The sequence below is a fragment of the Equus asinus genome, chromosome 24 (genome assembly GCF_041296235.1).
Source record: "Equus asinus isolate D_3611 breed Donkey chromosome 24, EquAss-T2T_v2, whole genome shotgun sequence".
NCBI lineage: Eukaryota > Metazoa > Chordata > Mammalia > Perissodactyla > Equidae > Equus > Equus asinus.
The window spans coordinates 58058546-58074789 of record NC_091813.1 but is presented as its reverse complement, the minus strand read 5'-3'; the positions used below and the strand labels follow the sequence as shown (position 1 = coordinate 58074789).

Here is a 16244-nt window from a genome sequence, read left to right as displayed (position 1 = left end):
CATGCGCTCATGTCTCCACACCAACACACAGCAGCTAGGTAGCCACGGAATAAGAAGAGACTTGCTGACAAAGTCAGAGTGACATTCATGGGGATATGGGTGGACGGACTCTGGTCTTGTAAGAACAGCAAACCCCGGGCCAACTGGTCCTTTTTCTGGGGGACGGGCTAGGGAATAGAACCCATGTTTTTATTTGACTATTTTGCTCCGATTATTTTCTTCACATTTATTTTTCCCATTCATGCAATACCTGACACTGAGCTGAGACAGCAGGAAGAGCCTGTCGATTTCAGTGGCGCATTAACAAGGAGGCAGCAGACTTTCCCAAAGATCGTAGTTCACTTCATTCATTTAATAAATATTGACTGAACCTCCACGAGGTGTCAAGCTGTCTTCCAGGCGTTGGAGATTAAGCCGTGACACACCCAGTAAACTATCTCAGCCTCAGGGAACTTACATTTAGGGCGGGTGGGAAGAGACAATGAACAAAACAAATTAGGTAAAATACATAGCATGTGAGAGGAGAATAGCTGCTAAAAACAAAAGACAAAAAGCAGAGAAGGGAAATAGTAAGTGTTCCTGTGTGTGTGGCGAGGGGACGAGGTGAGCATTCATCCAGAGAGGCCAGGACATGATGACCATGGCCAACATCTGCAGAGCACACAGCTGGCCCTCTGTCCCACACAGACCCTGCACGGTGTTAGGTGTCCACTGCTCGATCACAAATTACCACAAAGTTCGATGCTTAAAACCACAAACATTCATTATCTCAGAGTTTCTGTGGGTCAGAAACAGCTGGTCTGGAGCCTCTCTCAGGGTCTCACAAAGCTGAGGTCAAGGCGTCAGCGGATGCATTCTCATCCAGAGGTCTGACTCAGGGGCAGTCCACTTCAAGGCTCCCTCAGGTTGTTGGCAGCTAGAGAACTGAAAGCCCTAGGTTTCTGCTGCCTTCCTCAGGTGCTAGAAAACACCCACCGTCTCTAGAGGCTGCCGGAAGTTCCTTGCCATGTGGGCTTGTCCACATGGCTACTTACTTCTGTGGGGACCTGAGGTTGGCCACCCCAAGATATGTCTCTTTGGCATCAGGATTATTTGAAGCTGATTGCTTTTGATAAACTGGGACAGGGAAGGAGGCTCTGAGGAATGGAACTTGCCCTTTGTTAGGACACATTTACATCTGTAAGGTAAATCTCTATCTGTAAAAGGTGCCTCCCTCTCTGTACCAGGAAGAAGAAAGGAGATGACCTTCTCTCTAGAAACTCTTAATCAATGCCAAAGGCAAGGACTTAAATCTGCATTTTATTGTGCTTCTCTGGTAACCTCCTGTAACTGACTTCCCTCCCCCTCCCAACTTTGGCATTTCTTTAAGGATTAAGCATCTTTCCTTAGGGAAGGAAGTGATTGCTGCGCTCACCTGTGACCGCCCAGCTCCAGACAATCCACTTGCCTCCTGCTACGCCCACCGAGATAGCCGACCACTACCTGCTGTGTCCATCAGGCACTGTGCCGACAGGGCAATCTTGTGACTGTTGTGGGAGGGACATTTCAATCACATGTGAAACACCCCGTTTGGGGGTATATAACCACTATGTGCACCCCACTTCTTCGGTGCCCTTTCTTCCTTCGGGAAGAAAGGCCCCGGGCCATGGTTCTTCATAAAGCTTTGTTTAATTTTCTCTTGCTATTCTGTCTCATGTGAATTTAATTCGTTCTCCGGCCAGACAAACCCACATTTGGGGAGAGGAAATGTCCTCCTCCCCTACACTTCATCAACCCACAAGGAGAGTCTCCGTCTAGTCTGCTAAGACAGAGTCTTATTGAAAGAACATCATCAAGGGAGTAACATCCCATCAAGTATGTCTCATTCCATTAGTTAGAAGCAAGTCACACGTCCTGCCTGAAATCTAGGGGGAAGGATTATACAAGGGTAGGAATACCAGAAGTCAGGAATCACTGGGGGTCACTTGAGGGTCTGTCCACCACAGGCACCATTCGGGGGGGGGGGTGCGGCTTCATGCACGTGTATGTGGACAACCTCACCCAGAGAGTTCACATCAGAATTCTCGGAGAGTGTGCATCAGTCATCAGAGGGTCTGTTAAGACACAGACAGCCTACCCCCAAAGGTTCTGATTCACCAGGTCTGCGATGGGACTTAAGAAGTTGCATTTCTAACAAGTTCCCAGGTGAAGGTGATGGTGCTGGTCAAGGGATCACACTTTGAGAATCATACTCTAGCCTGTATGTCTGACCCACTCACACTGCCACCCCCAGAAACGGTGTCTCAGGATTAGGAATGTACATGTTGGCAGCATGGTCTGCCTATGGAAGGCACACGCAAGCCTGGTGACACACTGAGGGCTGTTTCGGTAGAGAACTCTGGAGTCCCATGTATCCACAGTACGGTTTAAAAGAAGAAACATAGGTTCTAGGTGGACCTATAGACTACACATTCAGGACAAGGCTCAGACAGAAGGCTAAAACAGGGCCCTCTAAAGTCAATGGCTTAGGATAGGTGTCAAAAATTGTGAAGGGTCAGATTTTGCCCTACTTGCAAGCAAACAAATTAGCCTGCCAGTTTCAGGGATGCTGGCAGAAGACACAAGACTCCTGGGTCACAGAAAAAAGACAATTACTCACAGCAATAGCAGTAGCCATAGTAACATCATTGCACCAGTTCTCGGAGCCCTAATTCCAAAAGGGTGACGTGATGAGGGCCAGATGCTGCCTGTTTACACAGCACAGCGTGTTTCAACAGAGTAACACCGAGCTTACGAAGCCACAATGTGATATAAGGGTTGCCAGCAAATCTGCCCAAGACCTGGTCCAGAGGGAGACCTGATCTTTATTATCCCGGACAGTAAATCAAGCTGCCCCTAAGGCAGACAGTCTCTACCTTCCGGGGCTGCCTGCTATGCAAACGTCCTTGGAAAGCTAGGGCAGAGGAAATGAACTGTTCAGGCCTTTGCTCAGAAGACCAGTTGTGCAGAAACTTGAGAGACCTTTGGAGAACTGTCTCCTGATGACAGGGCTCCAGTTGCCGGGTGTGAGGGTAACACGGGCCAGCAAGGAGGACGCAAGCGAGGCAGCTATCTGAGGAAGAGTTTGAGGCAGCGGGCTTAGTAAGTTGAAAGGCTCTGAAGAGGAAGCAAACGGAATTAACCGGGAGCGCATCAGGAGCTGGGCTCAGGGAAGCAATGGTGAGGAACGACAGATCACGCAGCAGCACCCTTGTGGCCACTGTAAGGACTCTGCCCTTTGTTCTGAGTGAAATGAGGAGCTCCTGTAGAGTTCTGAAGCGAGGAGTGGCATGATACTATGTGTTTTGAGAGCATCATTCGCTTCAGTTACCACGTTGGGAAGAGACTGAAGTTAGACCAGGGCCCAAGCAGGGAAACGAGCGAGGAAACTCGTGCAGAACCCTGGTGAGAGACAATGCGGCCTGGACCAAGGCAGCATCAGCAGAGGGGGTGGGAAGGTGCACGACTCTAGATATATTTTGAAAATAGAAATTGCGTGACAGCCTGGCAATGCGGTTCGATGGGAGAAAATCAAAAACCAAAAACCTCTTGGGGGAATAGGTTTGGGGCGTTTGCATTTGAAATGGAGTTGCCATTAAGTGAGGAGGGGATAACTCTGGGAAAACTAGGGGCATTTTGTAGGAAGGAGATGAGAAGTTCAATGTTAGATATGTTAAGTTTAAGATGTTTATTAGACATTCATGCAGGCATATCAAGTGGGCCATCTGAAGTTGCGGGGGGGGGCAGGTTTAGGTTGGGAAAATAAATTTGGGAGTGGTAGGGGTATGGATGGAATTTAAAAGCACGAGTCATGAGGAGCTCACCAAGAGAGTGAGTACAGATGGCAAGCAAAGGAGACTGAGGCAGGGCTTGGGTAGAAGGGAAAAAAAGAGAGGTCGGTGTCCTGGAAACCAAGAGAACCAAGAGCTCCAAAGAGGAGGTGGTGAGCAACTGTGCCAAGTGATGCTGGTAGGCCAGCTAATAAGATGAGGACTGAGAACTAACCGCTGGATGTTTTTTTTTAAAGAGGAAGAGCTAATTTTCTCTTTCCTCAAATCAAATGGAACCCAATCTCAAAGCCATTACACGGGACCATTACACCTCCACCATATATAACAGGTCTCATTACATTAATCCAAAATATTTATTTTTCCTCAGTCTTGGGGAAGGGATAAGAAGAACAGACAAAAATCTGAGAAGGACAGAGGCCAGCTCTGCAGAGGCGGGCAGAGGCGGGCATGGGGCATCACCGCAGAGGAGAGGAGAGGACACTGAGGCCCTCTCGACTCAAACAGACACTGGCGGCAGGTTCTTTCTTTTCCCGAGGTCAGATCTCCACAGGGAGGTGGTTTTGTACTTTTATAGGTTGTGAATTCCCAGGTCATTGGAAATCAGCATATTTAACTGTAAGTACACAAAATGTGGGATGAAGCTAAATCATATAAATGGGGTTGTGCCCCCCATTAGCAAAGGTCATAAAAAATGATATTCATCTCTAATTGTAAGATTTGGGATGGCAGGATATAAAATGCTAGTGCTCGATACCACTGATCTTCTATTTGCCCAGATCTCTTAATGAAGGAAGTCACACCCCAAAACATAGTCAAAAGAATTTAAGTCAATGGCGAGGGGAGGGATATTGTGACTTGAATTCTTTTCAAATGAATAGCTGAATCTTTTTTCAGATGTAGGTTTTACCTCTGTTTACTATTACTCAGCCCACCTCCTTTTTTTTCCTCCCAATACCATCATGCATTCCTTAATGATGGGAATCCATTCTGAGAAATGCATTGCTAAGGATTTCACCATTGTGCAAACATCACAGAGTGTACTTACACATAGATGGTAGAGCCTACTACACACACCTAGGCTGTATGGCACTAATCTTACGGGACCACCGTCATAGATGCAGTCTGCCGTTGACCGAAAAGTCACTATGCGGTGCCTGACTGTACAAGATATGCTTTTCAAATATATTAGATTATTTATTTGTAAGTACAAGGGCTGTCCTCCCTCCTTTGTGGATGCCAAAACCACTTCTGGAATGATGGGGCCAGGCTCTTCTCCTGTACGCAAGAGAACCTGTAACGTGCATGTGTTAAGCAGTGCCACGAAGTAACCACCTACTTTCTGGCTGGTGGATGCTCCCCTCACGTCTTCTGCGTGCATATTGCAGATTTTTTCAAACAGCAAGATCATATTTCAAAAAATTACTGAATGTGTGTTCTTATGTCTATACATCCTCTAAACTGTCACCATGAAAAAGTGGAAGTCCTTATCCCCAGAGCCTGCTTCCTTCTTTCAGGGGCAGCGTCATGGAGAGCAGGCTGTGGCAACTGATGCAGCGGCTCATGAGTAATTGGAACCATGTCTGGTACACAGTAGGCCCACAGTAAGTAGATATTTTCCTCGCCAGTAATGCCCTTCGGGGATTGGGGAAAATACAAGAAAGTAGAGAGTGGTTACAAGCGGCTTCCAATCACTTGAAAGAAACTGTGCAGGAAGCACAAATATCTTGAAACTTCCAGTAGGAGCCCTGGGGTATCTAAAGAGGAAAAACAGGGTCCAAACACTTCAGTTTCCTCCTGGCCTGTCCTAACTGTTCAGTAAGTGAAACTGTCTTTCCATGATGTCTTCATGTAGAAATGAATCCATTTTGGAAGCCAAAATGTTGGAAAATATTTATAGACAATTTTCTTTTCAGTTCTCATTATTGCTACTCTCGGCTCATTCATGGACAGGGGGAAATATCTGTGGGAAAAAAAAATACAACAGCCAAAGACTCTGAAATTGAGAGATTTGAAGAGATCCCCTCCTACCACCCCCATCCCAATTTGTCTTTTTCTTTTGAATGAATCAAAATCAAGCATATTTTGAATGATCTGCTTCTAGGATTCTTGACAAGTCACTCTTGCTATTGACTGACAAAAGAAATGTCTAATTATAAGAAAAATGCAGTTTGCAACTGCCAAGGGGCTGGAGGATTCTATGTTTCAGATATACATCAGGGAAAATGTAATTTGTGTAAAGTACAAATAACCACAGGTAACTGGGGATGAGGTGTAACATACACACACATTTCCCCGGCATCGTACATTATCTGGCTACAGCACAAACAGCAAAGTGCCAGATTTTTGTCTTTTGAGAAAAAAAGCAATATCTTAGTGATGATGGGGTATTCTTGGAGATTTGTGGTTTTATTCTGGGAATTTTGCCTCCTCTCCATCAAAATGCAGTACTTATGAATGACTCACATTGTGAGAAACTATTTAAAATTCATCTTTCTTGTAGGACCCAAAGCTTTCTTTTAGCCAACTCAAATTCATTAAAATGTTCTGCTGCCTTCCCTAGCACGTTAATGATGATTCTTAATTTGATGCATACATTTTAAATAAATTATACACTTAAACGTTCAATGAAAAGCAGAATGACAGGTTTGAAAATCCATAATTTGGGGTCATCTTTATGTGTTCTTAAATGCATCCTAACCCAGTAAATTTAACAGGTGGCTTCAAGGTGTTCCTGGGGACAGTCCAGAAGGGTGAATGTCCACATGTATGGAGAGCAAGCCAGGCTGATAACCGAGGCTGAAGCCCTGTTGTTCACTTGCCACGTTAGACCATAAAAATCTAACACAGAGATGCTACAGCAGCTTAAGGACAAATCCTCTGACTATTCATTTTTCCCACTAGGTACCTTCTTAAAGTAGGTATTGTGCTAACATGCTTGGGAGATGGTTAAATAAATATAACATATTCGTAGAAACAAGTAATTATATCACTCATGAGACTATAAAAATCTTTCTTTTTCGGGTCCTCATTGAGATTAGTCCTTTCAGACAGCATCTAAAGAGTACAGATCCTACTTTCCGGAAACAAGCACGCGGATCCTATGCCTTTCATTTATTTGCAAGTCCTGAGATTAGTGGACATGGATGAACACCGAGTGGAATAATATATCTGAACCATTCCACGTTTTAACTGGCTTTTTCTCATGGCTAGTAATAAGGTTCTACACCAGTTCTAAGAATTACATATCCTATGAATTCTACAGAATTCTTCATCTCGAAAACATAACTAAAACAGCAAGCTGTTGATTATATGAGCACCCGCTCCCCAACTTGCCACATTATGGGGCTTATTCTTGCAGACCTTAGGAATTCTGGATCATATTCAGATCAAGACCCTGCCCATATGTGAGATGGACAGTACAATTAAATCCTGCCCTTTTAAAACCCCTTGACCATATAGAATATAAAGTAAAATCTATTCTTTGTAACTTTGCACACTGACCACGTATGCATGCCAATTTCAGGAGATGATATAGAATACTAATTGAAATCCCAAGATATGAAGTCAAACTCTCTGATTTCAAATCCGGGCTCCAACACGTCCAAGCTGCATGAGTTGGAGAAAGCTGTGTAACTACTCTGCCATTCAGTGTCCTCATCAGTAAAACGAAAATAACACTACCTTCCTTGTGACTCTGTTGTATTCATTAAATAACACGATTTTTTTTAAGTGCATAACATGGTATCTGGCATTGGAAAAAACCACTAAAATATTATTGTTATTATGACCATCAACGTGAGTTAGTTCTAATTAGCACTCTAGTACTCCAAAAATCCCATTGAGACGGAAACGTCATTTCATCAGTTCCATGTGCGTTACCCCTAGGGATGACTCTTCTTTGCTGCCCTCCCTGGAAAGATGACCCACGTCAAATTCATCTCTGCTTCCTGTTGGTATGTGTTGCCCAGCACACACAGAGGGACAGTGTAGTACAATGGAGAAGCTCATACTCAGGACTCAGATGGACACGGAGCTGAACCCTGCCTTCCTCGCCTTCAGTTTCTCTGCCTATAAAATGAGTTAAAAGTAACAGTATCTATCTTATGGTGTTATTATAAGGATTCAATAGGATAACACATGGAAAGTTCTTGGTATATGCCACTAAAAGCAACAGCAAACATTTACAGAGTCCTGACCACGTGCTAGGAACTGTTTTAAGCACTTGGCTTGTATTAAGTCCTTACATCCTTGTTACGATCCTACGCCATAGACGTTATTATTATCCTCGCTTTACAGATGAGGAAACCAAGCCCCAAGTAACCTGTTCCGGGTCGTATTAATGGGAAGTGACAATGGCAGGATTAAAATTCAGGCAGTTTGCCTTGATTCTGGAATCTTAGCCACTACCCCCCGCTGCCTCTCATAAGTAAGTGCTTGTCGAATATTTGCTATGACTGCAATAATCAATAACTATTTGTTGAAATATTTAACAAACCAATATTTGCTGAAGTACTTGTTTATTATTTATGGTATCTCACTAAGTACCAAATCTTATCCTAGGCCACAAAAATGGACTCTCCTGCTATTAAGTTTTTTGAAACAACTTCTTAAATTCTGCCTACCCAGAGTATTAAGAAAATAAGGTGTATGTTAGGGAAGGCAATTCAGAAGAGGTTCCAATATCCGATAATATCTGTCATTTGTACAATTAGATTTTAGAAGAATTTGAATTGCAACAACAGTGTAAGATTTGCTGCAAATGACTGACTTCATCTAACGCACATCACGACCTACTTCAAAACGTTCATTTAGAAAGAAAATAAAACTAGGAAGTAGCTTTGAAGACAGTAAGAATACTCATAATAATATTTTTAAAAATCATAAATCAAAATGTACAACATCTAGCTCCCATATTTGGGGGTTTATGATTATATTGCCTGAAATATACAAAATAAATTTTTTCCGTGGGTAATCTGATCCCTACAATATAGGAGACTCGTGCTGCTGCTATTAGACAGGGGAAGGAGGGATCACTTTATTGTTTCATAACAAAATAACACACTTTGTTTACAAAGCAAGAATTTATTTTCCACGCAATATTAATGAAAAGGATATAACTGTCTTCATTTTTCAAGAGCTTCATTCCTTGCTTCATTTTCTTTTCTTGTTCTTATTTATTTTCTTTCACCTATTTCTAATTTACATTGTCTTGCAGGGTTTTATAGACTCATATAAACTGCCAGAAGTCTTCCTGGAACAATATGAGGGTACATAAATGTCCTGTGAGCAAAGCATGATGTCAGGTACATATGACATTTTCACTTGAATGGAATTTGCGAAAAGGTAGGATTAATCTGACATTTATTATTTTATGTCATTCATGCACTTCTGAGCATCTTCTTGAGTACAATGTTCAAATATAAAAAATAGTTACTGTAATAATGTCTCCCAAAGATGAGGTCCCAATCCTTAGAAGCTGTAAATGTTACCTTACAGGAAAAGGGTCATGCAGATGTGATTAAGTTAAGGGTCCTGGGATGGGGAGATTATCTTGGGTTACCCAGGTGGGCCTAAGTGAAATCACAGGTGTCCTTATAAATTGGAGGCAGAGGGAGATTTGACACAGGCAGAAGACAAGGCAGCGTCAGCACAGAGACTGACCACATGGGAGTGATGCGGCCAAAGATCGCCAGCAGCCAGCAGAAGCCGGAGGAGGTAAGGAATGGGTTCTTTCTTAGTGCTTCCACTGGGAGCGAGGCCCTGTAGACATCTAGATTTTGGTCCAGTGAGAGTGATTTAGGACTTCTGGCCTCCAGAACTGTGAGAGAATACATTTCTGTTGTTGTAAGCCACCAAATTTGTAGTGATTTTTTACAGCAGTCATAGGAGACTAATACAGTTATTAATCTATATATACAAGTGTTAAGTGGAAAGAAAACTTTCCTTTTAACATTAAAGACATTGAGAAAGACAAAAACAAAGTTATTTCCTAGAATAATGAAGTATTGAAAGGTCGTTTAAAGCGATCAGGAACTTTCTCTTTTAAAGGACTGCCATATGTTTCAGGAAAATGCTACATTCCTAACCACATTCCCTCTCTAATATATCAATTATATGCAAGCAAAATTCTCTCATACCAGGAAAGCCACTGGGAACGTGAGCCTCCGGTGGGCCTCTCATTTCACACTTTCTCCAGCCCGCCTCCTTGAATCACTCTGCTCATAATCCCACTTCTGCGTTTTCCATTCTACGAACTTCCCAGAATGCCTTGTCTTGCTAGAAGTAATCTATTCTTTCATAAAGTCAAATATTATATTTGCAGAATTTTACTTACAGAAAAGTTCCTAGCACCCGCTGCTCCGTTTATTGAACTATATATGCCAATAGTGTCCAGAGCACCTGGGTGATCTCCTGGACAGAACAAGGGGACATCTCAGCAGCCGCTGCCTGCTTAACCTCACTCATCTCCACTGTCTCTAGATCAAGAGGCAGAAAGATAAGCCATCTCCATTCTAGATAATTCTAAAATAAACTGCGCCCATGGTAGAAAGTTGCACTTAGGAAAACATAGGGCTCTTAGAATCTAAGAGCCAATTTATTTAGCCAGAAAAATGTGCCAGATAGAAAGAAGATTTTCCCTTTAATATAAACTATAAACATTCTGTAAAAAGCTTTATTGGTTTTTTAATTGAGGTAATACTGGTTTCTAACATTATATAAATGTGTACATCATTCTTTTTTGATTTCTGTGTAGACTACACCACGTTCACCACCCAAAGACTAATTACCATCCATCACCGTACACACGTGCCCAGTCACCCGTTTCGCCCTCCTGTCTCCCCACCTCCCCACTGGTAACCACCAATCCAGTCTCTAGGTCTCCTTGTTTGTTCGTCGTTGTTTTTATATTCCTCTTATGAATAAAAACATACAGTATTTGACCTTCTCTGTCTGACTTATTTTGCTTAGCACAATACAGCCAAGTTTTATTAAAAAGTTTTAGTCTTAAAGAATTTAATATGTCGGCTGCTTAAATGACAGGAAAAAAAAGAAGAAATCTGAAAAATGAAGAACTTAAGAGTCGCAGGAAAACAAGGATTTAAGATGCAAATATCACCCATCTGGCTGGAGAAGTGTAAACTTGGGTCGGCCTTGACCCACCCTCCTTCACATCCAATCCAAGTTCATCTGACTTTTCTTCCTAAGGATTTAAGTCTATGCATTTTTCTCCTCCTGGCTGACCGTCACCCTAAATCAAGTCCCCCTAGGACAATGCATTTGCCTTTTAACTTGTCCTTCCCCCAGAGCTCAGGTTCCACCCAGCCATGAGCAGACGGTGGGGAAGAGTGGCAGAGGGGGCAGGGACAGGCAGGTGGGGACCCACGTTTTACCTTCCCCTTGAAAGTGGCAGGTTTTGAGTGGGAACGGGGCGCTCAAAGCATCAACTCTGCTACTCATTACCTACTTGATGTCAAGAGGAATTTACATTCTGTGACTGTTTCCTCTCTGTGGAACGAGAATAAGAACGCTACCCACGTTATGGAACTGTTGTAAAGAAGAAATGAGTCAACACACGTAAAGCACGAAGAAGGGAAACAGGGGCACAGTAAACAATCTTCGCTTTGTGGATTACCACCTATTTGGCCTCAAGTTCTTCAGGCTCTCATCGCACTATGCGGGCCTCTTTCATAGCAGTAACACGCCTGCAATTTTTTTTTTAATCAAATAAGTATCAAACTAATGTCTCTCTCTTCTACTGTTAATTTCATGAAGCAGAAATCAAGTCTGCGATTGCTCCTCCAAGCACGTGCTTGGCAAAGGAAAGCACTGGAACATTTTAAGTAAATCTCGCAAGTAAAGCAAACCAGTAAAGCTCACCAAAGACCCCAGAGGCTCCAATCCGTATTTCAGATGTCTTCAGAATTGGGATGAAAATTTCCTACCTGCTGTGGCTTCTCTCCAACCTCACTGAATAAGAGAAGCACCTGGGAAGCCTTCAAATACACCCAGGCCCAGACCCCAGAGATTCCAATTTGGTTGGTCTGGAACTGGACAGAGCCAGTACCTAAGACTCGACAAACAACTCTAAGCTGCAAGTCAGGTTGGAAAGCTCCAGTGTTGTTCCCACCTGTTTCGGTTCAGGAGGGAAGGCCTCCAAGCCGACCTCTGCTTTTCAATTTGACCAACTCAAAATCAAGCTTGCCCCCACCTTTGGCTGAATTCTTCTTTCCTATTAGATAATGGGGGGAAAAAATACTGGAAGCTGGAAACGGCAGCTTTATGAGTAGGATCTTGGCTGATGGAACCAACGAGGACAGTTCGCGCTGTTCAGACAACTGTAATCCTGGCAGCAAATCTGTTGGGTGGCTCCAGGCCCCGGCACCTGCCAAACGGCGCTCATTCAGGACGCTTCTGCCCGCAGAGGGCGAGCGCATAGGGTCATGGAACCTCTTGCTCCCTTTTTTTGTTAATGGGCTTCTATTGATATAAAAAGCCATCACAGAATTTCCTACAGTGTAGAAGAAAGGTGGTGATAATTGTTTTAAAAGCTGAAAAAGGCTGAACTCGGCGACCCTTGCCTCCTTGGCGTTGCTCCCAAGATAAACTCGAGAGTCAGGGTCGTACCTCCCCGCCTCGTGCTCCGCATCCGCCCACCTCTGCTCCCTTCCACAGCCCCTTTACTCCCATTCTAGCACGATTCTTCGGGATTCCGTAACCCTGGTCCGAGGGGGACCCCAGATAGGAGGCCGCCCTTCATAAAGCCGTCGCGGGCTCCTCCAGCGGGAGGCCCCCGGGAGCGGGGAGCCCGGCGGCCAGAACGCGGCCGGAGGCCCCGCGCGCCCGGGGGCCAGAGGTCGCTCCCCGGCCGTGGGAAACCGGGACGCCGGCGCTGGGCTGCTGGAGATCTGCGGGCGGTGACGCTCCCCTCGCCTCGGGAGGCGGTCCCCGCGCCGCAAGCCCCTCGCGCAGCCGGGAGACCCAGGTCTCCGCAGAGCCACCTGGGCGCGCGCCGCGCTCTTCCTCGAACTTGGGAGCTGCAGGACGCGAAGCCCCGCTCCCTCCTGGCTCCCCCGAGGGAAAGGGAACGGAGCGCGGATTCGCGACGCTGCACAACAGGTCCTTTGGGCACCCGCGAGGTTCGGGAAGCGGGGTCGACTGGTTGGGGAAAACGGTAGAGCGCTCCGTGGGCGCATTTCCTGCGAAGAGACCTCTCCCTCACTGGCCCCCAGCCCCGCCGCAAATCCTGAGTTTGGGGAGCAGGAATTACCCCCCCGGCGCGGGTAGGAGCAGAGTTGCGGACGCGTGGAGATGGCACCGATCCTCTGTGTCCGAGAGCAAAGTTAGGTGATGCAGGAAAAGCGCCTTTAGGCGCGCGCCAGGACCTGACCCTCAGGGCTGTCGGCGTCCACTCACCTTGTGCCTGCGCCTCCATGGTGGCCGACTTCGGGCTGAGCGTGGCGAGGACGCCCTGGCGCTTCGCAGACACGCAGCCAGCGGTGCCGGAGCTCAGAGCGCAGCTGGCCCGCCGCTCGCGCCCTCTTGCTGCGCGCGCTTCGCGCTCGCGGCGAGGAAGGGGTGGGGAACCGCGGGGCAGCCACCACTGGCCGCTTCTGGTTCCCTCCGCCCCTTCCAGTCCACCTGGCCCAGACCGAGCTGGGAAGGAGTCACCGCTGGCGCCACCTGCCGGCCGCGCTGCGCAGCGGGCCGAGGGCGCCCACTGCCGGCTCAGGGTGCGTGCTCGGACCCAAGAGCTGCCTGACCCAGCTGAAGTAGGCCCTGAGGTGGGCCATAGGCGCAAATGCCCTGGCAGAGAGGAAGGAGGGTGGGTTTACAATACTGAACCATCGCTCCTGCTGGAAAAGCAGAGTTAGGTTCCTCTGACCCTCTGGTTCCAACATTTTTGTCAACTGATCAACAAATAACCTGGTGTTATGTGTGTTTCTGTTAAAAGATACCTTACTTAATATACAGTTGATTCATTGACATTGAGCTCATGGCCAACAGCGCTATACCTCATACCTGAATAAAACTTAATAAGCTTGTTTAACGTATACATTTTTTGCTTAAGGCACATACCAGCCTTCCTGCACTTAGGACACTAGACAGCTCTTCAGCAGTATGCTTGGCGTCCATTTTAAATAGCAAAATCACCCAAGAAAAGCACAAAAATGGTCTATCTGCAGTGCGTTCAAACGGCGCTAGTTTACAGTGTGAGAGCTGAAACAAAGCAGGTGGAGCTTAGCCTTGGCTGACCTTGGCTGGGAAGGTATGCACCTGTGGGCCCAGGTTTCTCCCGCTCTGCCCTTGTCTGATAATGACCACGAAAACACTGTACTGACTTTAGTGTCACAAAGAAATCTGAATAAGGAGGCAAATTCACGAATATGGAATCTGCAAATAATAAGCATCAACTGTGTATATATTTTCTAATCCGAAACTTGTAGACTCTACCTGTCGGTTGATGAAGCAGTCATGTTTTCAGAGAACAGACCAGAAGCTTACAGTTCTGCTCCAAGCCTGGCCTGGCAATGTGGCCAGAAAGCACGGAAGGGAGGAAGAAATATCAGCTCAAGTCTCACCTCCTCAGGTCTTTAGCCGCTCCAGATCTCCCCTTTTTCCTCACATCCGCACTATCTTCCTCTGTGAAATACATACAATGTATTTATTTACATTTGGTCTTGAATGGTTTGCCATGATTTTCAGTGGGTTTTTTTTTCTTTCTTAAATAGAGGTAAAGTCTGTGAGGGTCCAGTATAGGTCGTATCTTGAGCCTTCCGTATTTCCTGCCCAAGAGCCTTATACAAATTCATAGCTCAAAAAAGATTTATTGAATAAACAATTAACTAACCAGTAGGTTCTATTTTATCTATGCCCAAGTTACTCTCAAAGTAAAGACTAATAAACATTAATGGAGTCTTACATTTTTATTTGAAAGAAGGAGCAGCCATGATTTCTTGGCATATGTATAAACAAGTCAGTATTCTTTGCTATGTTGAAGATGTCCCTAATTTGTAATCTGTACCATTAAAATTGCTCTATAAAACACCAAGCATAGGGTTTTTTAATGGTTTTTGGTGATTGTGACCATGGATGCACCGAGTGACAAATCAGAATCAGCGAGTAAATCACTTTTAGAGTCTGCTCAGTTGTTCTGGTCCTTTGTGCCCTGGAAATAAAACACCAAGTTAAGGCTGACTCCCAGCTGTAAAAAGGAGCTAAAAATAGTTAATGACTTTCCAGCTTGTGTCATCTAACCTTCATCTAAACTCTGACTCATTTTTCTGATTTATGAAATTTTAAGATACTACCCCCTTAATGTCTTTTATCATTAATAATAATAAAATATTGAAATTCATTCAGAAATAGTTACTGAATGTCGTCTCTGTGCCAGGGACTGCGCTAGATGCTAAGGATACAAGTAAAGGACAGGATCTTTTTTATGCAGGGAGGTCATGGTCTGGTGAGAAGGAGGGAGAAATGAGGCTTTATAAGGCAGTGCAATAGGATAGGTGCATGTGAGCAACCAGGGAGGGCTCCTCGCTCAGACTGGGGAGGAGATAAAAGAGGGTGTCGCCTCAGCTGAGACTTGAAGGATGAAGGAATTAGGCCCATAAGTTGCGTTAGCCCCCAAATAATGGCTTAGCCAAAGAGACAATTGTTGAAGTGAACATATCATGAAAAGGAAGACTGTACATTTTATGTCTCTCCTTTTCTTTCGCTTACGATGGTGCATTTCCTTCATCTCTTTAAGGGTTAGTGACACAGCCATCTTCCCCCTCTTGCTCTTCATCTCTGTAGCTATTCCACGTGGACAACAAGAGGTGAGTATTTGACTAAGTCCGTGAAAACCTGGTTCACTCCTCCAGAATTGATCTTTCTGCAGAGGCGGGGATGCAGTGGAAATCTAAATGTCCAAAGGCGAGGTGGATTCAACAGTCCTTGCCTAAACCAGGTTTGGGTCACCTGTAACATAAGGTGCTGAGGGTGCTCTTGGGAGTGGCCAGGGCCCAGAAACGAGAGGAAGGAGCAGGAAAGGACCCATAAAGTATGCTCCTTGGGCTCAGGAACCTTCCGAAGCCATTGAAGGAGAACATGGGCTTGGGAGCTCCATTAGATTCTCACTCTGAAAATTACTAGCTGAGTAACCTGAAGCCAGTTTCTCAGCCTCTCTGTACCTGGGTTTCTGCATTGTGGGGCAGCACGCTCTCTGAGGCATTAATCGGTGTGTTGTTTCCCTCCAGCCCCGGGGCTCCCGTGTTGCTGGGGCAATGCTTCCCGGCCCTTGTTTGCATCAGCACCACGGGGGGGCCTTCCACACATTTCTGATACCTCAGCCCCACTCCCCACATATTCTGATTTGATTTTTTGAAAGCTCTCTAGGCCGTATTGACCTGCTTCCAAGATTGAGAATGAACGTTTTAGAAACTGTCCACA

The 16244-nt window shown here is 45.3% G+C and overlaps 1 protein-coding gene across 4 annotated transcripts in view; it reads right to left on the bottom strand.

The window, feature by feature from the left end:
* TPD52L1 (TPD52 like 1) overlaps nucleotides 1–13459 on the bottom strand; it is a 97282-nt gene extending 83823 nt beyond the window's left edge. Inside the window, exon 1 of one of the 4 annotated variants that reach the window (XM_070496164.1) lies at nucleotides 13224–13459. In XM_070496164.1, coding sequence (XP_070352265.1) covers nucleotides 13224–13242 — 19 coding nt within the window. In that variant the 5' untranslated portion in view covers nucleotides 13243–13459. The remainder of the gene's footprint in view (nucleotides 1–13223) is intronic. The other 3 variants (XM_070496163.1, XM_070496162.1, XM_014852940.3) reach the window with 3 other exon arrangements.
* Between the last annotated feature and the right edge of the window lie 2785 nt (nucleotides 13460–16244).